Source organism: Dendrobium catenatum, unplaced genomic scaffold (assembly GCF_001605985.2).
Source record: "Dendrobium catenatum unplaced genomic scaffold, ASM160598v2 fragScaff_scaffold_853, whole genome shotgun sequence".
NCBI lineage: Eukaryota > Viridiplantae > Streptophyta > Magnoliopsida > Asparagales > Orchidaceae > Dendrobium > Dendrobium catenatum.
Genome location: NW_021319315.1, coordinates 4,945,195 through 4,972,494, shown reverse-complemented (window position 1 = coordinate 4,972,494; position 27,300 = coordinate 4,945,195). Strand labels below are relative to the sequence as shown.

Genomic DNA, 27,300 nt, shown 5'->3' with positions numbered 1-27,300 from the left:
CTCCGAGCACTTTTATTAGAACTATGAATCATATTTTTAGACCTTTTATTGGCAAGTTTGTTGTTGTATATTTTGATAATATTTTGATCTATAGTGTTCAATCTTCTGAGCATCTTAGTCATGTGAAACAAGTGTTGCAAACTCTAAGGGAACAAAAGCTATACATCAATCTCAAAAAATGTTCCTTTATGACTTCGAGCTTGACATTTTTGGGTTTTATTGTTTCTGCTGAGGGAAAAAAAGTTGATTCGATAAAAATTGAAGCAATTCAGAGTTGGTCCACTCCTAAAAACATAAGTGAGGTGAGAGGATTTCATGGTTTGGCTTCTTTTTATCGAAGGTTTATTAAAAACTTCAGTTCTTTGATTGCTCCTATTACTAATTGTTTGAAAATGAGAATATTTAGGTGGACACCTCAAGCTGAACAGACTTTTGAATTCATTAAGAAAAAAATGAGTCAAGCTCCCATTCTTAGTTTGCCAAATTTTGAAAATATTTTTGAAGTTGATTGCGATGCTTCTCATGTTGGTATTGGTGCTGTTCTTAGCCAAGAAGGAAAACCTGTTGCTTACTTTAGTGAAAAATTGAATGATGCTCGATACAAATATTCTGCTTACGATTTGGAGTTTTATGCTATTGTTCAAGCTTTGAAATTCTGGAGATGTTATTTGATTCAACGGGAATTTGTTTTAAATACTGATCATGAAGCACTTCATTTTTTGGGCTTTAAAAAAAATTGAATAAAAGGCATGCTAAGTGGGTTTTATTTTTACAAGAGTATACTTTTCAACATAAAACTGGTGTTTTGAACAAGGTTGCTAATGCTTTAAGTCGCAGATCTCACTTATTAGTAACTGTTTACTCGACTATTACTATTGTTGATTTTTTATAGAAACTTATGCAAGTGACCCTGATTTCAAAAATATTTGGGATTCTTTTTTGCTTCTGGTTTGATTCTTCTGCTCAGTTTGTTATTCATAAAGGGTTTTTATTTAAAGGATCTAGACTTTGCATCACAAAAAATTCTTTAAGAGAACAACTTGTGCATGAACCTCATAGTGGGGGATTGAGTTGAAATTTTGGGCAGGGAAAAACTGTGGCTTTAGTGGAGGGAAAGTATTTCTGGCCCATATGAGAAAACAAATGGCTAAATTGGTGAAACAATACAAAATTTGTCAGGCTTTTAAAGGAACTTCTCAAAATGCTGTTTTATATACTCCAATTCCAATTCCTAATAAACATTGGGATGATATCTCTATGGATTTTGTTTTGAGATTGCCTGTTACTTTTAGAAAGTTTGATTCCATTTTTGTGGTGGTAGATCGATTTAGCAAAATGACACATTTTATTCCTTGCAAGAAAACTTATGATGCTTTATATATTGTTGATTTATTCTTTAAAGAAATTATTCGTCTTCATGTTGTTCCTTGCACTTTTACTTTTGATAGAGATACTAGATTTTTGAGTTATTTTTGGAGAACACTTTGGGCAAAATTAGGAACTACTATTCAGTTTAGCAGGCTTATCATCCACAAACTGACGGGCAAACTGAAGTTGTAAATCGAAGTTTGGGAAATTTGTTGAGGTGCATGGCAGGTGAGAAACCATCCCAATGAGATTTGATTTTACCTCAAGCTGAGTTTGCTTACAATAATTCTGTCAATCGCTCTATTGGTAAAACTCCAGTTGAAATCATTTATGGTCAGTATATACCTCACATTTTAGATAGAAACTGTTTGCCTTTGCCAAATAAAATTAGTGCTGAAGCTTCTGAAACTTTTGACCATATTAAAACTGTCCAACAACAAGTTCTTGAAAAACTCTGAATGGCTAATGTGAAGTACAAAACTGATGCTGACAAACATCGTAGAGAGGTTTATTTCAAAGAAGGAGATTTGGTTATGGCTTATTTTCGTCGCCAACGATTTCCTGTTGGTAATTTTGGAAAATTAAGTAGGAAGAAATTTGGGCCATTTCATGTTTTAAAAAAATTGGGCTCAAATGCTTCTCTCTTGGATCTTCCTTCTACTGTTGGCACTTCATCTGTGTTTAATGTTTCTGATCTTTCTTTATATGAAGGAAATACTGATGATCATGTGGAGCTTGAAACATAACCACTCTCCACACTGTTTTGAGTTATGACGAGCAAGTTGAAGAAATTATGGATGTCAGAACTACTAAGACTCGGCGTGGTGAACACATGAAGTTCATAGCAAAGTGGAAAAATCGCCCCTTGACGGACTGTACTTGGATGAATGCAAAAGAGCTTGAAAAGCGTCATCCAGAGTTTTATAAAAGAGTTGTGGAAGCTTTCTCATTAGGAGATGAGACTTTCTCACCAGGGGGAATTGATGCATTTAGTTATTTTGGTTTATTTATGTTTTATTGTATTTTGAACAGTATTAGTTGTGTTTTATTTTTTGTTAATGCTATCCTATGATGGCTGGGCTTCCAATGATCGTGGTAGGAAAATGCTAGGCATGACAATCCTTGGATTTGCTTGCTTTTGGGTCCAGTTCGTCCTTGGGCTACTTGCTGATTTCTGTTTTGGTGTGGTGGCTGCTCTCGGGTGGGCCTTAGTTGCTTGGTGTTAGCTCATAAATGCTTGAGCTGAAGTTTAGCTCAATGATTGGGGGATTTATTGCACTTCCTAGCTCATTATTCAAAAAGGTATATTATGTCTTGGATTCATTTTGGAGTGGACTTTTCCCCTTCTCCTCCCTTTGTCTCTTCGGTTTCCTCTTGGCTTTTGCTGTTCCCGTGGCCCCTGGCTGTTTTCCAGTGCTGCTGTTCCGTTCTCTGTACTGGCTCCTCGGTTTCCTTGCTGGCTGGGTTTCCCGTGGCTGCCTGCTGGGTTTCCCGTGGCTGCCTGCTGGGTTTCCTGTTGCCTTCTTTTCTTTATTTCCTGTATCGGGTTGGGGCTACTGTGTTGTGGCTGTTGCCCTTTCATTTCCCTAAATCTAATTGGTTTGGTTGGAGGTGTTATGGCTATTTGGTTTATCTCTTTTGTCTATAAAAATGAGATGTTTTGGTATAGAAAAGGTTGTTGAAATTGTGAGTAATAACTCTACAAAAAATCTGATGGTTTCTTCTTGGAAAAGCTTGAGAGCTTGTTCCATTTCCTTCTTCTCTTCTCTATTTCGTCTTGGCTTCTAACATTTTCTTCTCTACGCAAGTTCCACTCAATTTGTATCCTTTTTCTTGTGCTTTGGAAGTGTATGTTGGCTGAAATTTGGAGACATTTGCTGGAGGAGTTTGGAAAGGACGTTGGACTCTTTTGCAGTGGTGGACCCTTGGTTTGCAAGCCTAAGCACAATTTTCTTAAATTCCTACTTTCGTTACATGTGAGGAGACCGCTAGACGGTTATACTGAGGATAGTGTTTTTATATTTTTATTTTGTTTTCGTTCGATTTGGCTTTTGTTTTTCCTAAGTTTATTTGGATGTTTGCAAGCTTCAATTGAATCGAGTTTGGTTTTAAGTCTTGTCCTACTATTTTCCAATTTCTCTTTTCTCTATTTTTGCTCGCATCATGATTATAGTAGAGGACCTAGAAGCTCCCAAATTTATAATTCAAAATGTTTTGCCCCCCCTCCTTGCCTTCATCAATTCTCCTCCGGTTGAAAGAAGCTCATCTCCAGATGAGGCTTGGGAAGGCCAAAAGTCACCACAATCAGCCCATAAAAATTGAAGACAACAAGCAGCCCAAGGGAAAACCGAGAAAACAAGGGGAAGAGAAGAGACAAGTTAAAGGAGGGGAAACCAAAGAGACAAAGGCAAGGGGAATGGACCTTAATTTATGAGCTAAAAAGGCTCTATACTAGACATTAATTAGCTGATTCTAGTAGAGGACTTAGAAGCTCCCAAATTTATAATTCAACTTGTTTTTACCCCCCCTCCCTTGCCTACATCAGACAGTGATGACTACAACTTCATTGTTTGGGTTTTCTTCCTCAATAAAGATGATGAGTGTAACTTTAGTATATGAGACACTCTTTTGTGACCTAGTTCAACTATCTCTCGATCTAAGTTGTTTGATGCTACTATACCCGAACATGGAAAGAATTCATGCGTTAGTCATGCGTCCCGCGGATCATGCACTATAGCCATTGGATCTTGTATGCATTGAACAACTAGATTTTAACACTCCCCCTCAAGCTGTGAAGTATGGATCTGTCATTCCTAGCTTGGCGATCATTCTGAGAAAGACAACGTTGTTGACTCCTTTGGTAAAGATATCTGCAAGTTAATCTTTTGATGGTACATGGTTGATACATACAAGTCCATTATCTAATTTTTTTTATGAAATGCCTGTCAACTTCTATGTGCTTGGTCTTGTCATTTTGTGAGCTATTCTAATTGTTAATTTGTTGTCACAATATAGTTTTATTGGTTTTCCCATTTGATGTTCAGGTCTTCTAGAACCATTTTGATCCATAGTACCTCATATATTCTTAGGGCCATGCTCTATATTCTGCTTTTGCATTAGATCTTACCACCACGTTCCACTTCTCGCTTCTCCACGTGATTAGGTTTACTCCAAGGAAGGTGCAGTCCCCAGAAGTAGATCTTTTGTCTACTAGTTATCCTGCATAATCAGCATTGGTGTATGCCTCTAGGGTTATTTCTTGATTTATTCTAAAGAGAATCCCTTTTCCTGGGTTAATTTTAAGGTTGTGCAATATTCTGTCTACTTGCATATGAACTTGTTTTGGATTTTGCATAAACTGACTGACGATACTGACAGTAAATGCTATATATGGTTTGATAAAAACAGAGGTTTGAGAATGAAAAAGCTTGAATTTTATTATGCAAAATACTCCCTATTTATAGAAACAAATAACTCGAAATAATAACAGAATAATGAGTAATACAATCCTTTCTAAATTAGTTGCCTAGCTATAGAAGGAATTTAATGTGATCCAGGCTGTCTTCCCACAGATTACTGTTCATTGTCGTGGGATCATCTTTGGAATGGGAGGCTGGGATTTAACACTCCCCCTCAAGCTGGAGAATATAGATATGTCATTCTCAGCTTGGCATTCATTCTGATAATGGAAGAGCTGTCCAATCCTTTGTTAAGAATGTCTACAAGTTGATCTTTCGATGATACATGATTGATACATACTAGACCACTGTCTAGTTTTTCTTAAATAAAATGTCTGTCAACTTCTCTGTGCTTGGTCCTGTCATGCTGGACTGGATTTTGGGCTATGCTAATTGCTGATTTGCTGTCACAATGTAGCTTCATGTGATCATCCTACTTGATCCTTAAATCTTCTAGAATAATTTTAATCCATGGTAACTCACATATTCCCAAGGCCATAGCTCTATATTCTGCTTCTGCACTAGATCTTGCCATCACATTTTGTTTCTTGCTTCTCCATGTAACCAGGTTACCTCCAAGAAATGTGCAGTATCCAGAGGTAGATCTTCTGTCAACTGGTGATCCTGCATAATCCGCATCAGTGTATGCTTCTAGGGTTATTTTGTGATTTCTTTTAAAGAGCACCCCTTTCCTTGAGTTTCCCTTAAGGTAGTGCAGTATCTTGTCTACCGCTTGCATATGATTTTGCTTTGAGTTCTGCATAAACTGATTGACCATGCTTACAACGAATGCTATATCTAGTATGGTGTGGGAAATGTAGATAAATTTCCCTACAAGTCTTTGGTAGGCCCTTTATCTACATCTAGATCTTCTCTAGCTTCCCCCAGTTTAAGATTAGGTTTTACTGGTGTCGGTGCTAGTTTACAACCTAGTTTACCTATTTTTTTAGAAGATCTTTGATGTATTTTTGTTGTGAAATGAAGATTCCTTTATTAGAGTGGGCTACCTCAATTGTGAGAAAGTATTTTAGTCTACCAAGTTCTTTGATATCAAATTCCTTGGTAAGTTTTTTTTTTTAAAGATTATATTTCTCCTCTTCATTATTTATAGTTAAGATAATATCATCCTCGTATACTCATTGTTTAAAATTGCGCAATATGAGGCTCGCCTTGAGGCCCGCCTTTGCGCAATTCCAGTAAAAAACGTCTCGATGCTTACGCCTCAAGTTTTTTTATGAGGCTTGCGCCTCAACTTGGTTAAGGCCCGCCTTGAGGCCTGCCTCGCCTCACTGGCTTGAGGCTTACGCCTCACGCTATATATATTAAAACTTACATAAATCTTGAAGTAAATGTCCGACATTGAACTCTATAGGAGAGGAGGAAGGGGAGAGAGCAGTTCACCATAATGATGATTCAAATGAAGAACCCCTTAGTGATGAAAGTGCTGATGACTTATGAATTCTTATGTGATATGTCATTGCTATTTATTTTTGGAAATTGGAATTATATGTTAATGAAAAGAATACTGGGATTTGGAAAAGATAGAATTTTGAGTTTAACTATATTTCATGTTGTCTTATTATTGAGATATTTTGATTTCACTTCATTTCTTATGCTTTTTTATGTTTTATATTATTCACTCATTAGTATATAAAACATTTATCATTTTATGTTTACACAATCTTTTGATTTTGAGGCTTACGCCTCAAAACGCCTTGAGGCTTACGCCTCGCCTCACGAACGAAAAACGCCTCAATACCCAAATACGCAATTTTAAACATTGCGTATACTAATAATATTGTGACTCCCCCTGAGTCTGAGTGTTTAAAGAATAATGTAGGATCCCCTTGACTTTGTTTATACCCATTAAGAAGCATGAATTTTGAGAATCTTCCGAAGCAGGCCCTTGGTGATTGTTTGAGCCCATATAGGTCTTTTTTAATCTGCACACCCCGTTACCTTCAGATTTTTTCTTAAACTCTGGTGGTATTTCTATAAATATCTCTTCTTCTAGATCCTTATGTAGGAATGCATTTTTTGCATCCAATTGTTCCAGATGCCAGTTGTACTTGGCTGCTAGTGAGAGTAGTATTCTGAAAGTGTTCATCTTGACTACAGGTGCAAAGGTTTCTTGGTAATCAATGTCATATGTTTGAGTGTACCCTTTTGCCAATAGTCTTGCATTTTATCTTTGTAGTGTGCCATCAGCTTTGTACTTTATGGGGAACACCCATTTGCAGCCGATCGATTTTTTCCCTATCGGTAGATTGATGATCTCCCATGTATTGTTCTTTTATGATGCCTTATCTGATGAAAATTGGAAAAATGCCATGATAGATGAAATGCAAGCGATTCTCTTTAGAAGAGGCCAAGAAATAACCCTAGAGGCATACACTATTGCTGATTACAGAAGATCTACTTGTGGGTACTGCACCTTCCTTGGAGGAAACCTAGTCACATGGAGAAGCAAGTAGCAGAACGTGGTGGTAAGATCCAGTGTAGAAGCAAAATATAAAGCTATGGCTCTGAGAATATGTGAGATATTATGATCAAAATAATTCTAGAAGACCTGAAGATCAAATGGGACAAACCAATAAAACTTTATTGTGACAACAAATCAACAATTAGCATAGCTCACAATCCAGTTCAACATGACAAGAGCATATATCCTTACCAAAGGAGTGGACAATGCAGTTTTTCTCAGAATGATAGTCAAGTTGGGAATAACAGATCCAAATTTCTCAGCTTCAGGGAAGTGTTAAAATCTAGTCGTTTAGTGCAGATAAGATCCAATGGCTACAGTGCATGATCCATGGGACGCATGACTCACGCCTGAATTCTTTTCAGGTTTGGGTTGCTGATTGAGGAAGGATTCTATTAGAGTTATTTTGTAATTATTTATTTTTGTATTAAGGTTTCTTGTATAGATCTATAAATAGGGAAGAAATCATAGAATAAAGTAAGCCTTTTTCTTCTTCTTTTCCTCCGACGATTTTACGATCTTTCTTCAATCGGCAATGAAGGCAATTGTCACTGATACCATGTTGAAAACAGAGGTTTGAGAAGAAAAATTCATACTTTATTCCATAATTTCTTCCCTATTTATAGATCTATACAAGAAACCATAATATAGAAACAAATAATTACAGAAAAACTCTAATAGAATCTTTCCTAAATTAGCTTCTCGAACATGGAAAGAATTTAGGCGTGCTTGAGTCACGCGTCCCACGGATCATGGCCTGTAGCCGTTGGATCTTATGTGCATTGAATAGCTAGATTTTAACATATTTTTTAAATGGAGTAAAAGTTGGGATACGTGCGAGTTGCGTGTGACTTTTCCCCTTTTTTGAAATTACAAAATTTGGCATTTCTCTTTCATCTTTTAGAGTGATGATGATATTGATGTTGTTGATTTGAAAGTGTGACTTCTTTGATGACCTTAAATTTCTTGGGTGACCTTGTTGACAAAATTGAAATCTCCTGTCTTAAAATTTGAAGCTATTGGCTCGATATTAAGCTCCCCGGTATTAGTTCTAGCAATTAGGCCAAAGCTTTCAGTAGTGCATATCTAAAAGATCCCATGGGCCCTAAGCCAATTCTAAATAATCAACTTCCAACTTTTCTTGCTGAAAATTTACATTAAAATTCAAGGATTTGCCTTGTTCTTGCATCCTTTTTTAATGAGGCTTCAGAATTCTTCAAAGGCTTCTGCGCATTGACAAACTGAGTGATAAATTGACTCTTGAATTCAACAAGGAAAGTAATGGCAACTAGTGGAAGGTGAGAGAACCTCTTAGTGGCAACTTCTTGAAGGTGGTAAAAAGCAATCTGTACTTTAGAGCAATATTGATATTAATCAGAGAGAATGCTGACTCAAAATTAGCAATATGATCAACTTGATTTATTTTGCCTTTATAAAAGCCTAGATTAGGAATTTAAAACTTTATAGAAGGTTATGCCCTAAAAAATCTCTCTAAAAAATGTGTTTGACAACTTAGGTTTACACTTATAAACTTTCCAAGGAGTAAATTCTTCACATCTTTCAGCCAAATATATTTTGTCTACTATTGGAGTTGAAGTTGATGCCCTCAAACTTGGAGGTTGCTGAAATAATTCAGTGTGAAGATCCTTCTAAAATTTCAACTCTGAAAGTGTCTATAAGATTAGGTTCTAATTTCCTTTGAATCATTTTGGTTAAGTCTTTTTTCTATTTCAATTAGTTGCTTGTTAGTGGCAAAAATTTAGTTTTTCATGTTTATTGATTTTTCTATATTTTGTTGCAACAATGTTGCAAATCTTGGTTTCTGGTTTGTTGCATCGATCCATTGTAACCTTGGTTTCTTATTTGTTGCATCAATCCATGCTCACCCGATCTAATGCCAAAATCTTGCTAAGACGAATAGCCAAACATCAAAAGAATAACTATTGAGAGAGAATTTAGAGTGGGAAGTCATGGAACCTTATTAGACTGAGAGAAGTGCAAGACTTGAGTACAAGTAATTTGTTATATCAGGCTCAATCTTTGACCCCCTATTTATAGGTTTCAGTTGAGGCATAATGCTATAAAAAATGCTACATTTAAACTATACGAGTAAAAAGTATATAGCAAGGTTTAACAATTGCTTGTTGTAAAATATGAAGCCTATAGCTGTAAATACATAAAGAGTGCATATTGATTGGTTAGTAGAGCCCACTCCTTACGAAGTGGCTTCCAGACTTTGATTTGCCACGTCCTAGTGTGCGGCTTTTGTACTAGAGTAAATTATCTTTGCTAATTGGAATGAGTTGCCTTCTGAAAAAAAATCTTGATTGATCAGCTGAGTATACTTAGTCGGCCCACAAGTCAAGTGGAATGGAAAACGGTGTTTTGACCTAAACTCAAAGGCTAAATTGGTAATATCTTGGAAACTTCAATAGATTGATTCTTGTGATTTAGTCGACAAACCTTGGATGTGATCCATTTAACAGTTTCAACATGACTTGATTGCCTAATGTAAATCCTGGATTTAGGAAGTTGTGATAAAATTTACTTCAAATCTTGGACATATCAAAATCTAGTAAAATCGGGATTTAAGAAATTTACTTGATCTCTATATCCCTCAAATTTTCAATTTGCAACTGAATCATCTAGAAATTTGGCTGGATTGAAGAAATTGGCAACCAAATAGTTATACGATGAAGACTTACTAAGTCCTTTTAAATCCAACTTGATTATGATTTATCAAAACCAAATTTCTGAAACCCTAACTTCAACAGATAGACCCTGTAATTCAGACTGTTATGAAAGAAGCATAATATTGTACTGCTTAAAGTAATTCATTTTTAACTGAAATCGCATCAACTGCCCATATGGAAGCTTATGCAGTCAAATTCAAATTTAGTAGCTTTAATACATCATTTTAATGACCTTCATGAATTTTTTTATATGTTTCATGGATCTTATACCTGAATGAAATTTATTTCTAGGTTAAAAGCTTTACATTTAAGTTAATGATCTCTGAGACATCCTTACTCTAATAAAATCTTATATCCAGGTCAAAAATTTTAGCTAAACATTTATATCTTGATTAAAGTCCTTGTATATTAGAAAATATCTTTTGTTTGAATATGTTATTTAATATTTGATGAAAACATATATTTGTTGTTTTTGCTTCTAAGGCTTATCAATGAAAAAGAAATTATATCTGATAAGATCTTACGTTACGTCTTTTTATATCATTAATTAGTAACTGCTAATGTGGCTCCATTTTTACTGTACATCTATTTAGAGAGTACGGGGTTACTCCTAGAGGGAAGCGAACAGTTATGTTTTCAAAACTTGTCATATCTTAATTTGATACAAGGTAAACACTGTAGTTTTTTTTTAATGGAGCTCAAATATGTTGTAATTTACTTTTGATAGCTCCAATAGTTCTATACTCTTTTCTTTTGTTTACTAGTTTGCATTTTTATATGCAATTTGATTGCGAATTCTTTTGAAGTGTTTTGCCCTTAAGATTTGGTTTTTTTTTTTTTTTTTTTTTATGAATGCTAAAATTGCATAGAAAGAAAAAGATAAGACCTAGATACAAACTACTGAGAGTGAAGAACACTAACACATTCTTCCTTTACCAAACTACAAAAGGAAGAAGGTAGTTCATCCTCACAAAATATATCCCAAACAAAATCAAAAGAAAGAGCAAGATTAGCACAATAATCCGCTAATCTATTACAATTGCGATTAACCCAATGAAAAATCACATTATTAACCTTGCTAAAATAAGAAGAATCTTCCATAGCCATACTTCTGTTCGTATTCTTCGATATACTGTGCATCTTGTGAAGAATATCAATAATGCCTCCAACATCATCGAATCTACCTTGTAAAATCTCTGTAAGAGCAGAAAAAGCTGAAAACTCCAATTGGGTAATGTCCCAATGCAATTTCCTCAATCCAAAAGCAAGAAGAAATCTTCCTTTACAATCCCTTATAATGCCACCAACACCAGCCTCATAATTCCCTTTAAGAGAAGCATCAAGATTAATCTTAATCCAATCGGGGGTAGGAGGTTGCCATTTATTGAAAGACAGTCCAAGGGACTGATTAACAACCCAGTTTTGCGATTGAACAAAGTGCAAGTTGTCTTGGCTGATAAAACTGAGAATTGAAATTGCAATAAACACATTGCTTTCTTCAGGACTCCCGTGCTTAAACTTGTTCCTATGATTCCAAACAAACCAAATAACAGTAAAATACAACTTCACCATCATCACATTACTCTCTTTAAGCCTCTGTAGTCCAGCCAAGCAATCATTCCATCCATTGAAAACAGGGATCTGTAATCCCCAGCCTCTCAGCACATCCAATACCTTCCGAAGCTTACAGCAGTTGGACGAAATATGATTAATATCTTCCAATACTTCACATCCCATTGGACAAAAAGAACTATATGAAATTTTTCTTCTGAAGAGGTAAGCACCTGTAGGAAGAGCATCTGAGAATAGCCGCCAAATGAAAATCTCCAGCCTTGCATTCAAATCCAATTTATACGCCCAACTGATTGGAACAACATCCTCCCGAATTTTATAGCTATCTTCCATGATTAAAGAAGAGATGGACTTTCCTGACAACTTGTGTTTTAACTTCATACAATCCTCACGCCTATTAGAAAAAATCTGGACTTTGCAAATAAGTTCCAGTAAATCTGTCCCAAAGAACAGATTGAGTTTCTCACGGTCCCAACTACCTTCAGCAATGAAAAAATCCAGAGTAATATTATCATCCTCAAAACAACCAACGAACGTTGGCCATCTGAGTAGAGACTTGTCCAGAATCCATATGTCCTTCAGCACATTAATTTTAGAACCAACACCAATTCTCCATCGAACATGATCCCTTAGTGCACTCCATCCAGAAACCATGATCTTCCAAGTAGAGGAAATGCTTCTATACAGTCCATAATTCCACCAATTTTCTCCATACTTAGCATTGAGGTGTTTGCTCAAAAGAGAATCTGGCTTATCAATCAGCTTCCATGCAAATTTGGCTCTCATAGCATTCCTCCTCGCCACAGCTGAATGAACTTCCCAACCTCCATACAGTTTTGGCTTACAAATTTGCTCCCAAGCCACATAATGAATACCCCTCTTGCCATCACATTTATTCCAGATAAAATCTCTACAAATCTTCTCAAATTCCATCAACGTCTTCATAGGGATAAGAGAGCGAGTCATGATAAAAACAGGAAGAGAAAGATAAACTGACTTAACCAAAACCAGTCTACCGGCCAAGGAGACATATCTATTCCCCCAAGATTAATTTTTTTACTGGATTTATCCAATAAAACCTGAAAGTCTACCTTCCTCAAACGTCTCAAAGCCAATTTGATACCCAAGTACTCAAACCATCAACCAATTTAATACCCATAAATCTGGAAATCTGTACGCTCCTCCTCCTATCCATCGAACTACCACAAACCAGGGAAGATTTATGGTAGTTAATGTTTTGACTAGTCCACTTACAATAATTCTCCATGATCTCTCTAACCTTCTTCAACACATTCACTTTAGCTTCCATAAATAGCAAAATATTATCTGCAAATAAAAGGTGAGAAATCTTTTGGGTATTAGAAGAGATCCTAATACCCACATCATTACCCCTGCTGTGAAAGGCGTTAGAAAGAAGTTGGGAACAAAGGATAAAAAGAAATGGTGATAGAGGGCATCCCTGATGAAAGCCACTCTTCCCCTCAATCCAACGAGAACTTGAACCATTGATCATATAGAATACTTAGGATCAATGATACATTCCATCACCAAATGAACAAACCTGGTAGGGAACCCCAACTCTATCATCATCTTCTCCAATGTTGACTAGCACATGCTATCATACGCTTGCTCCATGTCCACTTTAATTGCCAAGAATCCATTACAAGCTTTAGAAAATCTCAGTTTGTTAAAAATTTCTTGAGCCAAAAGAAGATGGTCTGATATTGATCTACCCCTCACGAAAGCCGCTTGTTCTTCAGAAATAATCCTAGGCATAACTCCCAACATTCTGTTAAGCAAAACTCTAGCAACAACTTTGTAAATTGAATTGCACAGACTAATGGGACGGTAAGTTGAAGGAATGCTTGGATTAGAAGTTTTAGGAATAAGCACAACTAAGGTGTCTTTCCACTCCTTGCTCATAGAACCTGTGAGAAAAAACTGTTGCACAGCTCTAACTACATCCTCTTTAATGATATACCAAAAAGCTTTGAAAAAGGAATAGGTAATTCCGTCAAAGCCCGGTGCTCTGTTGCTGCCCAGATCTAGAATAACATCTTTAATCTCAGCTTCATCCAGATCCTTATCCAACAAGGTCTTATCACTGTCTTGCAAAACAAGCCACGATTTAGGCCATCCATCAAAGCAGCAGCTTCGGGATTTCCACTTATTCTGAAAAAACTTATTAAACACCTCCTCAATCTCATTCGGATCATCAGTCAGTACGCCATTCGAATTCTTAACTTGAGAAATCCAATTGACATTTCTCCTAGAATTGGCAAATGAATGGAAGAATTTGGTATTTGCATCACCGTCCTTAATCCACTTAGCCTTTGCCCTTTGCTTCCACCAGGTGTTCAGATTATGAAGAACAGCATTAAGTTCTTTGACTTTAGCTTTAAGTGCCCAAAGCTTCTCCTCAGTCAGCCAACCATTCCTCGCTTCTTCTTCTTGCAAATCCAGAATTTCAGCTTTCAACCTGTCTTTCTCCAAAGAGAAATTCTTCAATCTAGCCTTGATCCAATAGAATAAATCTTTCAAGGTCCTTTTACATTTTTTATTAAGCACTTCCATGTCATCCCCCAAGAAGGGTCTCCTCCACCTACCAGTGACAATATGCTCAGCAGTCTTAAATGATAACCAAGTGTCTTCAAACTTAATACCACTTCTTCCTTTACAAACCGAATCAAATATCTTCAAAACAATCAGACAATGGTCCGAAGCAACTCTGGCAAGGTGTCTAACCACAGTAATTTGGATTTTGTTGATGGCCAAGGTATTAAGAATACACCTATCAAGTCTTTCCAGAATCCGTCCTCCTCCACTCTTGTTGTTGCACCAAGTGAATCTAGGACCAACAAATCCAACTTCATGATAGTCATTCTCATTCATAAACTTTACCATATCCAAAGGGCCTTGAGAGAATCTAAACCTTCTACCACCCTTCTTATCTTCTTGAGCCAAAATGCAATTAAAGTCCCCTCCAACAATAGAAGGAATATCTCTATGGGAAACCTCCTGAACAAACTCCCAAAGATACCTTCTCTTAATAGTCTCTTTACTAGCATAAACTGTTGAAATCATCCAAACTCCTCTATTGAAGACATTGAGATCACCAATAACACATTGATCTGAAGTTTTTAAAACTGAAAATGCTGCCAAATCCGATCTCCAAAGAACTATAATTCCACCAGAAAGCCCTTCCGAGGGAAGAAGGAAATAATCCCAACCAAGCCCCATCATCCTTACAAACAAATCTTTATCCATAGAAGAGATTTTAGTTTGAATCAACCCTACAAAGAATACTTTGTAGTCTTTAACAATTTCCTTTAAATAAAGAGAGGCCTCCCTCTTTTTGGCCCCCCTATAGTTCCAAAAAACAATAGATTCCATTAAAAAAGTTTAGGGGAAGAGCCCCCAACTCTCTTCTTCATGCCTCCATCCACAACTCTACCTCTAGAATTGTTTTTAATAGGGCCCAAAGCTCTAAGCTCCTTTGCAAGCTTACTCTTCACCAGTTCTCCACTAGAAACAATCTCCTTCTCAATTCTCACAACACCCTTACTTCCCTCACAGCCCTTGATACATCCATCACCATCAGGATTCCCAGCAATAGGAGGAACCCCTTCACTGATTAAATTCCCACAACCTCCAGTATTGGATTTAATGCAAACATCCCCAATTCCCTCATCTTCCACCCCTTCCAACACATCAAATTTATTCACATTGGCTGGAATACAAGGGGTATTATCACTAGAAAACTTACCAACAAACTTTGGAGGAGCTTCAACAGAATCAGAATCAATAATTCCCACATCAGGAAAATGCGTACAAGCAGAATCCCTTCCAGGAACAGCCGCCTCCTCTTCTCCAGGAATCTCCCCTTCCTCCAGGAGATTAACCTCAGCAATAGTTTCCACCTTATCAGAAGCATCAACACTTTGAGTTACTTTCCCAGCCATATCAACATGAATTCCATTCGATTTCATCCACTGTTTTTGAACAACTTTCGGTTTCACCTTCTGAACAACAGGTCTTCTATTAAATTTCTTTTTCACCATAATCCAAGGACCATAAGAGAGATCAGAACCCTCCTCTTGAATATTTTCCATCTCCTTAGCTTCCCTTGACTCACCTTCATTCATCTCCCTGCCAGAATTTCCAGTAACCTTTAATTTGCATTCAGCTTTAAGATGCCCCACCATTCCACATCTATAACAAAGAGACGAAACTTTCTCGTACTAAAAAATTTGAAAGAATTTCCCAGAGATGCTATCAACCCAAACTCCTAAAGGAAGACACTGATCCAGCTTAACTCTCATGCATACTCTAGCGAATTCTCTTTTCCCCCACTGAAATATATTACCGTCCATCATCAAAGGTTTCCCGATAGCTGAAGCAATATGAGCCACATTCACTTCATCCCAACATTGCAAGGGTAAGTGAAGCATTCTGATCCAAATTGGTGAGGTTAAACCTTTCAAAGAAAGAGTGGAAAATTCTAACGACCACTTCTCCATCCCCACAATGTAGCCGTTGACAAACCAAGGCCCTCCCGATAAAACTCCTTCCATCATCTCAGATGACTCAAAAGAACACAAAAACCATCCCTTCCCCAAAGTTGTAAAATGGAAATTCCCGAAGAGTTTCCACTGTCTCCTTATTTCCCAAGCAACAACATGAGGGGGAACCTCCTTGCCAAAAACTTTAATCACCAAAGAATTCCTGAGCTTATGAGAATTTGAAACCTCCATTTCTTCTACCAATTTCACAGACTTACCGTCTTCCGAGAAGACCATATCATCCTCGAAATCCAACATGATGTAAGGCTTCCTCTTCCACGGATTTTCAACCACTCCATCCGTTTTCTTAACTGGCATTCCATCATCAACCTTATCCACCAAATTTGTACCAACAGAATTAGGCCTTGATAAGAATTGAACACCTTTGTTAACAGAATTACAAGTATTCGCATTTATCCCGTGGCCTAAACCAGAGATTGCATTTGAATTGCCGAACCTTTTAACAAAAATGTTCATTTCAGAAGAGGTCTCCGCCGGATCAAAAGAAATTTGATCAGAAACCTTCCTTGCTACAACAGGGGAACCAACTTCAACACTTTCGACAACCGCCTTTCCCTTACCTTCGACGTACACAACTTTCTTGGACGAATCCATAACATTCTCCTTAATCAACAAAGGCCCATTCAGACGATTAACAACAACATCTCTAGACTTCTTACGAATAATCCCACCCAAATCTTGATAAATAGAATCCACATTAACAATCTTGCCATCCGTCAAAGCCGAAGAAGACCGGTGACCATCCACCGCCATCGACAAGACAGATCCTCTTCCTTTAAAAATTCCACTACCTACCGTCGGCGGGGAAGGCCGGCAGCCATCCATCAACTCCTGAGAATCCAATTCCGCAAAGAACGGAAGAAGAACCCGGGAAATTTTTTTTTTTTGAAAAAGATGACTTCTCTCTCTAGAATCCTGGAACTTCTCTCTCTAGATCAGACCCTTCTTCAGATTAGATCAAGCCTTTACAAATTTGATCTCTATGATATTTGAGTTTGAAGATGGATTCTGTTGAAGTCAGTGTCAAAACTAACCTAAGATTTGGTTCTTGGGTGGTTCAATTTTCCATTATTTTCTCTTTACTGTCGATATTCTTGAGATTTTTTGCTGTGTATTTCAACTTGTTTAGCTCAGACTTGTATTCTTACAACATTTTAAAGGATTTCACTGTTGTCTTTGATTTATGTAACATTTGAGATAGTCATTGATGTACTTTTTCCTCTTTTTTCCACCTGTAGACATACTTGGGTATTCAAATATTCCGCTTCTATTTTAAATGCACAAAATGTTCAGCTGAGGTCACTATAAAGACGGATCCTCAAAATTCAGATTATGTTGTTGAATCTGGAGCTTCGCGGAATTTTGAACCTTGGCGTGGAGAGGAGGAGGTGAGAATTGTTGCATTTTTATAATTTCTTTGCTGCCTTCGTTTGTTTTGTTGTTTGCACCATATTTATTCAAGTTTGCATCTTTGTTTTTTAGGCTGCAGAAAAAGAGAAACAGAAAAGAGAGACAGAGGAGTTAGGGGATGCCATGAAGTCTTTGGAGAATAGAGCATTAGATTCAAAGCAAGACATGGACATACTTTCTGCACTAGAAGAAATGAGATCAATGAAGGTAAACATCTTCAATAATCAACATGCACCACATAGTGCAGCTTTTCTTTGATGTCTTTTCTCCTATTTGAAGAGAGTATTAGGCTGAGATAATTTCTATATACTTCAATTTATGGTACGACCTGGAAATAATATGAAAAAGACGATTGGTTTGTTCCCTTGTTCGTGCAGTAACATAAAACTTTTTCTTTTCAGTCAAGGCATGCAACAGTAAGCTATGATGTGATGCTAGAGACCTTGAAGCGATCAGCATATGAGAAGGTATTAATTTTTTTTTTTAACTCTTTATTTTTTTTTTCTCGTTCTTTTATCTGCATGTAGCATTTGGTTTTGGCAGTAAAAATGCAAGTTTCACAGTGAAAGTTGTGAATTATATATTAATAATATATTTTTTTATTTGATATTTATTTTATGCAGGCCACAAAAAAATATCGTCTTGCTTATACCTTTTTGCACACGTTGCTAAAATTAGGAGTTTTTTTTTTGTATACACATAAAATAAATTTTATTTTCATTGTGAAGCAAAATGAAATTCAATTGCACGAGGGTACAAAATCACTTCAAATTTTTGGATATGTAAAAGTTGGGTTACAAACTCAATTCATTGGAGAAATAACAAAAATGCAAAATTTCTTCACTAAACCCTAGCCCCTTATAATGAGAGTTGGCCAAGAAATGATTGGACAGTTTATACCCCTAGGCTAGCAGGTTACAATGTTAGCTGCGATGATCAACATGGCCATCTTGATAGTCATCATGCTTTTTGTTGCAAGAGGAGTCAACACTTGTTTGATGCTAAAGCAACTGATGACTATTACCACAATTCAATCATAAATTTTGTGAGATCTTCATAGCCATCCAAGGTAAGAAGTACCTGCTTGCTAGCTAGCTCATCACTTCCCAGTAAAGGATCACAATAGGTCAATGATGCCATTGTACCACAATAAGTATTGGCATGATACTATAGATCATGGTTTAAAATTGCGCAATATGAGGCTCGCCTTTGCGCAATTCTAGTAAAAAGCTCCTCGATGCTTACGCCTCGAGTTTTTTTTATGAGGCTTGCGCCTCAACTTGGTTGAGGCCCGCCTTGCCTCACTGGCATGAGGCTTATGCCTCATGCTATATATATATGAAGAAGGATACTGGTGAGGTGGTACTTGCGGAGAGACGAAAGAGATTAGAAGCCAAGACGAGGGGTGGAAAGAACTCGCAAGTCTTTCCTAGAGGAGATGAGAAGGAGAATGGAACAAGCTCGCAAGCTTTTCCAACAAAACCCGTAGGTTTACATTTCCAAAAATCATTCATATAACATTCTCTTAACATCCCAAAACAACTCTATATATAGGCATGAGAGGGGAATACAAACAGCCATAAAACATTAATTAAAAAGCTAAATAGATTTAGGGAAATGAAAAGCCAATAGCCACTTCAACATTTCCCAAAACTGCACAGGAAACAAAGCACCACAAACCACGGAAAAGCCCCCCCATCAGCTACGGGAAAATAGCCCAGGCGGAACCTGAAGAGGCATCCGCAAGAACCCAGGAGGCCCGCATGGAACCGAAGCATCAAGGCACGGGAAAGGCCACCCAGCACGAAAAACCAGCAGCCAACCGGGGAAACCAAGAAGCCCAAGCACGAAAAACCAAGAGCCATCCACGGGAAACGAATAGACAAAGGGGGGGGGGAGGAGAATAGACAAGATCAAAGAAATAATGAGCTAATTTTTAGCTCCATAAATGAACTAAAAACCAGCTCATAATGAGCTAACATTCCACTTGACATTAATGAGCTGGAGAAGTCAAAAATAATTTTTTTTTTGGTTTGATTTGACCCCCCTTATCTACATCAGAATTCCCTTCTTTGGAACTCATCTCCCGATGAGTTAGCTTTGTTCTGAAGGCGTTGCATCAAGAGACATCATGGCTTGATATTTTGCTCACTTGACACCAAGACTCAAATGACAACATGACAAAACTTACACAATAAGACTTGACTTGACAAACCAACTTAAAAACCTAGAACTTCCTAACTTGCTCTGATACCAAATTAATGCAATTAAAAATTTGGGGAGGGGCCCAAATTTTTGATCACAAAAACAAAAACTCTTTCTATTAATGCAATCAAAAATTTGGGCCCTCCCCAAATTTTTGATCACAAAAACAAAAACTCTTTCTAGGATGATATAAAGACATAAAATACTCAAAAACTTGACAAAATATAAATAACAAAACAAAACACAACTTTAATATTATAAAAGGACTTACAAACAAGGACTCTTACAAACTTTGACGGTTACAAACGTTTGACAAATTTATGACTTCAAAACAAACACCTAAAGAAGCTTTCATCCATTAGAAGAAGGATACAGGTGAGGTGGTACTTGCGGAGAGACGAAAGAGGTTAGAAGCCAAGACGAGGGGTGAAAAGAACTCGCAAGTCTTTCCTAGAGGAGATGAGAAGGAGAATGGAACAAGCTCGCAAGCTTTTCCAACAAAACCCATTTCCAAAATCATTCATATAACATTCTCTTAACATCCCAAAACAACTCTATATATAGGCATGAGGGGAATACAAACAACCATAAAACATTAGTTAAAAAGCTAAATAGATTTAGGGAAATGAAAAGCCAACAACCACTTCAACATTTCCCAAAACTGCACAGGAAACAAAGCACCACAAGCCACGGGAAAGCCCCCCCAATCAGCCACGGGAAAACAGCCCAGGCGGAACCTGAAGAGGCAGCCGCAAGAACCCAGGATGCCCGCACGGAACCGAAGCACCAAGGCACGGGAAAGGCCACCCAACACGGAAAACCAGCAGCCAACCGGGGAAACCAAGGAGCCCAAGCACGGAAAACCAAGAGCCATCCATGGGAAACGAATAGACAGAGGGGGGGGGGGAAGGAGAATAGTCAAGATCAAAGAAATAATGAGCTAATTTTTAGCTCCATAAATGAACTAAAAACTAGCTCATAATGAACTAACCTTCCACTTGACATTAATGAGCTGGAGAAGTCAAAAATCAAATTTTTTTGGTTTGATTTGACCCCCCCTTGTCTACATCAATAGGAGAGGAGGAAGGGAAGAGAGCAGTTCACCATAATGATGATTCAAATGAAGAACCCCTTAGTGATGACAGTGCTGATGACTTATGTGTTCTTATGTGATATGTCATTGCTATTTATTTTTGGAAATTGGAACTATATGTTAATGAAAAGAATACTAGAATTTGGGAAAGATAAAATTTTGAGTTGAACTATATTTAATGTTGTCTTATTATTGAGATATTTTGATTTCACTTTATATCTTATGTTTTTTTATGTTTTATATTATTCACTTCAAAAATTTATCATTTTATGTTTACGCAATCTTTTGATTTTGAGGCTTACACCTCAAAATGCCTTAAGGCTTACACCTCGCCTCACGAATGAAAAACGCCTCAATACCCGAATACACAATTTTAAACATTGCTATATATGACTATAGACTACTTGTGCCTTAAGGTGTTGTTAGAGTCCTCCTCTAAGAAGAGTAGCTAAAGTCTTTTTTGGTGGAAGCATTGATCGGGCAATAGACCTAAGACTTGGGTCAATCCCAAATGATAGAGTGGAGGAGGCTGGGTGGATTACGCATAATCAAGTGCCTTGATGCCATCATAGAATTCCCCGACGTCGGAGCCATGCATATTCAATTCTCACAAGATATTCCCCGACGTCGGAGCCATGCATAGTCGAATTCTAAGATATCTCAATTCCCAAAAGATAAATTCTTATAATGTTATTATTATTATTATTATTATTATTATTATTATTATTACTTTTTTGATATAGATCTTTCTTCCGCTTGGAACATTTGCAACAACGATAGTATAATCTAGGTGGTTTTAAATAACTTTAAGGTAGGTCGCATGCTGAATGTTGTCTTCCAATACCTAACTGAGATGACATGATTGGAATCTTGGAACTACTGTATGGCTTATGATGATTTTATTGTATTCATTAGGGGGAGGCAAATCCTTGAGGTGGTGATCACTCTTGAGGTTATCATGGGAGATGACTTTTACTTAACACCTAAAGGAAGACTACATGGTACTCTTAAGGATGGCATCCTCCACAATGCCATATTCAATGATCCATCTTGAATAATTTCTAGGCGATGTGTCGATCTACCACCTCTATCTTAAATTCCCTAAGCTTGATAGTTGGCTTTTATATTGGAAGACTTGATGGTCTATTGGAAGTGTTATGTAAACAACATCCACCAATGCTTGAACCTTGGGCACCTTCCTAGGGGTAACAAACAAATATTGTTGATCGGGCAGTCCGTAAGTGTTGAAGCACCTGCCACCTGGATAGCATCTTTGGGTGCACCTTTAGAATCAATTTAATAAATCTGCATATAGTTAACCTCAATGTTTTTGTGTGGAGCTCTTTGTGATGTCGGATGTTGATCTTGATGTCGTTTGTCATCAAGTATGCATCCAATTAGTGGTATTGGTTCATCAAAAAAGAAAAATCACTTGTTAGAGATCTAGGCAACTATTCAAGAGGAAATAGAAAAACTCTTGGTTGTTGACTTGAAGAGGTCAAAATTTTTGGTTGTGTCTAATGTTGGGATGGCCAAAAGGGATCGCAGAAAGTGATGATGTGTGTATATTTTATGAGTCCTCGGCTTTGAAGCAAAGAGATCATATCAAGGGTGTTCCAATCTCTATTGGGGGGCCTAGGGTCTCCCATCTTTTTATGTTGACGGCATTATTATTTTTGTAGGGGTTTCTAAAACTGAGATTAAGCTTTTGGTTCATACTTTGGAAGACCATGGTTTAAAATTGCACAATACGAGGCTCGCCTTGAGGCCCGCCTTTGCGCAATTCCAGTAAAAAATGCCTCGATGCTTACGCCTCGAGTTTTTTTTATGAGGCTTGCGCCTCAACTTGGTTGAGGCTCGCCTTACTGGCATGAGGCTTACGCCTCACACTATATATATTAAAACTTACATAAATCTTGAAGTAAATGCCCAACATTGGACTCTATAGGAGAGGAGGAAGGGGAGAGAGCAGTTCATCATAATAATGATTCAAATGAAGAACCCCTTAGTGATGACAGTGCTTATGACTTATGAGTTCTTATGTGATATGTCATTGCTATTTATTTTTAGAAATTTGAATTATATGTTAATGAAAAGAATAATGGGATTTGGTAAAGATAGAATTTTGAGTTGAATTATATTTCATGTTGTCTTATTATTGGGATATTTTGATTTCACTTCATATCTTATGCTTTTTTATGTTTTATATTATTCACTCAATAGTATATAAAAAATTTATCATTTTATGTTTACGCAATCTTTTGATTTTGAGGCTTAAGCCTCAAAACGCCTTGAGGCTTACGCCTCGCCTCACGAATGAAAAACGCCTCAATCCCCGAATACACAATTTTAAACATTGTGGAAGACTATTGTTAATGGTCGGGGCAGGCCATTAATCTGGAAAAAATTGTGGTGATTTTTAGCAAGGGTAGTCCTAACTGGAAGAAGAAGAGGTTTGCTAAACTAATTGGGTTCATGCAGGTTGAGATGAGCATCTTGGAGTTAAGATGCCATTGAAGAGATTGCACAAACCAGATTACAACCCTGTTATTCAGAAAGTGAAATCTGCTGTCATGGGTGGGGAAATAAGCAATTGTCACTGGCTGGTAGGGTTACTTTGATTAATGCTTCTTTGATCCCCTCCTTGATGTATGTTATGAGTCATTCTCCTATCCCGAAGGCCATTCTTTTGGAGGTAGAGAAAATTATAAGAATTTTTTTATGGGATAAAGGAATGGATAAGCGAGGCTTACACTATGCTGCTTGGGAACTGGTTTGTAAACCACTTAAAATGGGTGGGTTGGGTATTCATGCTTCCTCGTTGTGGACTGGTCCTCTTAGAGCCAGAATGGCTTGGGAGTATTTGTCAAAACCTGAAGGAATGTTACAAAAATGCTTAAGAAATAGATATGGAAGACTTCAATGGGAAAAGGAAACTAAAAGAACTGATTATGCATCTTGGAAAATTATATGTGGTGGAGCTGAAAGCTTAAAGGATTGTATTTGATGGAAATAAAGATTGGATCTTTTGTCAATGTGTTAGAACATATTTGGATATGGGATAGAGCTTTAAAGGATGGCCTACTTTTTGTGATGTGGAGAAATTAGAAGGGTTGAGAGTTTCCCAGCTGATTACTTCTTGTGGTAATTGGGACTTTCTGCTGATCAGGGAAGTTTTTGGAGAAGATTTGGGAAGGATAATCTGTGAAATTTCTATTCTACCTGAAGATACTGAAAAGTGTTGTGAGCTTATTAAAAGTCCTATTGGGAGATCAATTACTTCAATGGCTTTTAATAACTAATTTGAAGATGTAGATGACTCGGTTAATCACATTTACAAACTCAAATTAAACCCAAGGGTAAGGATTTTTTGGTGGAGGATGTATAAGGGGAACATACCTACTGAACAAAGGCCGGATGATCATGGGTTGCAAGGAGAATTAGGATGTCTGTTCGGATGTCAAGGAATTGAAGATTTGAATCATATTTCAGTTGGGTGTAAACAGATTAAGCTTGTTATCAAAGCTGTGGAAAGATGGGGCTTTCTTCTTCCTATGTTTAGGAGTTTGGAGGAATTGCAAATGGAGATTGCAAAGTGTAGAGATGGGAATATCTCTTGGGCTTTAATGTATTGCAACATTTTCTTCCTTTGCATGAAAAATATGAATGACAAGAAGCATGGGAATAAGTATTGTTCGCCTCTTGTCACTGCTGCTAGTGCTGTGGAAATGCTTAACCTTAACTGTTTCAGTTTTTTGGAGCACTGGGTTCCATTCAACCTGATGGGTTGTTTGTCTCTAATTCATGGTGCCCCCCCCCCCCCCCCCCCCCCCCCCCCCCCCCCCCAACACAAAAAATTTGCTGAAAATTAATGTTGATGGAGCTCTTTAGTGGTATTGGTGTGGTGGTTCGTAACAGTTTTGGGAATTTCATTTTGGCGGCTGGTTGGAGTGTATTTCATTAGGATAGTTCACAGGTGGAATTGCTTGCTATGGAATACATTGCTAAGGTGATTGACGGATGGATGGTTGGGATGCAAGGGATTGTAATTGAGGAGCATAGCTCAAGTATTATTTTGCATATGCAAAAGCTTTGTAAATCTGCGGTTTGGAAAAATGGTGTGCTGGATAGTGTCCATTTCAATTGGCTGAAACTGTTTAACTCAGTGGTGTTTGTGCATAGGAAGAGAGGTTGTAATAAAGCAGCTCATTTTTGCCCTCAGTATACCATTGGAGAGCCTTTCTTGTGGAAGGGGATTCTTTGTACATACCTCAAGAATTTCTTAATATTCTTGAGGAAGACTATTTTTTGGGGTTTTTTTTTTCTTGTAATGGGTCGGTTTGACCGGTGTTCTTTGTTTGTTTTGAGTTGGTTTGTAACTCCTGATTGTTAATTGCAATAAAGCAATATGTTCAAGTGTGTATATTTTATGAGAGACAATGAAATCTGCTTAAAATATTCACCTCCATGACTCTAAGGTTGGCCACACCTTTCTTAGCTTTTTGGATGCTTTTTGCAACAAATAGATTAAGATTCATTCGGATGATGAAGAGAAGATCAATTTTATTTTTAGCAGGAGACATTTTGTTATATAGTATTGCTATTTGGGTTGAAGAATGTCGATGCCACTTTCTAAAGCCTAATGGACAACATCTTTTAGCAATAAAGAGGGAAGAACATCAAAGTCTGTGTTGATGAAATGGAGGTAAAAGTTGCCAATGAACATATGGAGGACTTCGCAAAAATGTCTACAACTCTCGAGAGGTAGAACATGAATTCGAATGTGTTTAGTTCCTATTTAGAGCCAACAACAACAACAACATCAAGCCTTTATTCCACTACATGGAGTTGGTTGCATGAATTCTTTTTCTCCATCTTGTCCAATTAAGAGTCAAATTTTAATTTAAATTAAATAAAAAATGTCTTTTTTAAAACATTCTAACCAAATCTTTTTAGTTCTACCTCTATCTTTCTTAATATAGGTTAGATTTGATCTATGATGCACCGACACGGACACGGCGACACAGACACGGGACACGACAATTTTTAAAAATATAGGACACGGGTGCGGCGTGGACACGGCATAATAATTTTTTAATATAATATATAAAAATTAAGATGACATTATAGTAAAAATGTCAAGCAATAATAAATCACTTTCATGAACCTCAAAGATGTTTAGTACAAAATGTCTAGTACAAACACAAAAATATAAGAAAAAAATTATTTAATACAACATGAAGGTCTAACTACTCAATAGAGGGAATGATAAAATTAGATTTAGATGTTGGTCTTTGGCCTTCAATATCATCATCATTGAATATCATTGATTCCAACTCTGGTTTATCTAGAGAAAGATTTGGAACCTCCAATAATCCCATATCATCAAGGCACTCGAACCCATCTCCAGCAACATCCCACATCTTGTTATCACCTGTCATATAAAGTGGGGTTTTTCTTGATAAAAGACGAAGATTTGTATGCACATAAACTAAATCTTGAGCACGTTGTGGAGTTATTTTATTCCTCTTCATTGATTGAATAAATGAGTATGTGCTCCAATTTCTCTCACTACAGGAAGATGATGATACTTGACCAAGAAGTTTTATTGCTATTGTTTGAAGAAGAGGTGCTGAAGCTCCATGAATCAATCACCACATTTTTGGATCCATCCTCCATCTATCAATCAAAGATTCTTGATCACCAAAATGCTCTAAATATCCAAAAAACTTTGCAAGTTCTATATTAATTTTTCTTCTCTCCTCATTTGGAAAATATCTTCTTAGACATATCTTTCTCATATTTGAAACTTCTAAATTTTTTTGTGGTGAGACACGTTGAGGGTCTTTTTGAAGTCATTCTTTACTTGAATACCTTCAAATAATACAAAGCATATAAAATTATATATTCATTTACCAACAAATTTAAATTAAATTAAAAGATAAATATAAATATACCCTGGATTTAATGAATGAGCTAAACAATGCAACGGTGTGTTGCTTTTGCTCCACCTATCTTCAAGAATAGTATAGACAATGCTCCAGAAACTTGAGTCTTCATCATGTGACTTTCTTTCATGTCTGTATATAATTTCTTTCACTTTTGCTAACATAGAGTCCCACATCTCATAAATCAAATGTAGACATGATTTATCTGTGTCAGCCTCTCTCAACATATCATAAATTGGATCAGTGAAAGCCAAAATGTAGTCTACATTATCCCACCACAAATCATCTAAGACCTTTTCTTTAACATACCTTGCCTTCCCAACATCATCTTCTCGATAGCAAGACCACTTCTAACTAATCACCATAGATTGAAGAGCATTTTTAATTTGTTTGAATCTTCTCAACATGATTATTACAGAGGCAAAACGAGTTTCAGCAACAGCTAGCATTTTCAAGTGGGAGAAATCATTAAACATTGAAAGTCTCAT

At 36.9% G+C, this 27,300-nt stretch overlaps 1 protein-coding gene across 2 annotated transcripts in view; it reads left to right on the top strand.

The window, feature by feature from the left end:
- The window catches only part of LOC110101406 (splicing factor YJU2), a 76,076-nt gene that overhangs the window by 19,435 nt on the left and 29,341 nt on the right, over positions 1-27,300 (top strand). For both annotated transcript variants that reach the window (XM_020829288.2, XM_020829287.2), the window contains exons 3-5: positions 17,395-17,544; positions 17,639-17,773; positions 17,968-18,033. In XM_020829288.2, the coding sequence (XP_020684947.1) occupies positions 17,395-17,544; positions 17,639-17,773; positions 17,968-18,033 (351 nt within the window). The remainder of the gene's footprint in view (positions 1-17,394; positions 17,545-17,638; positions 17,774-17,967; positions 18,034-27,300) is intronic.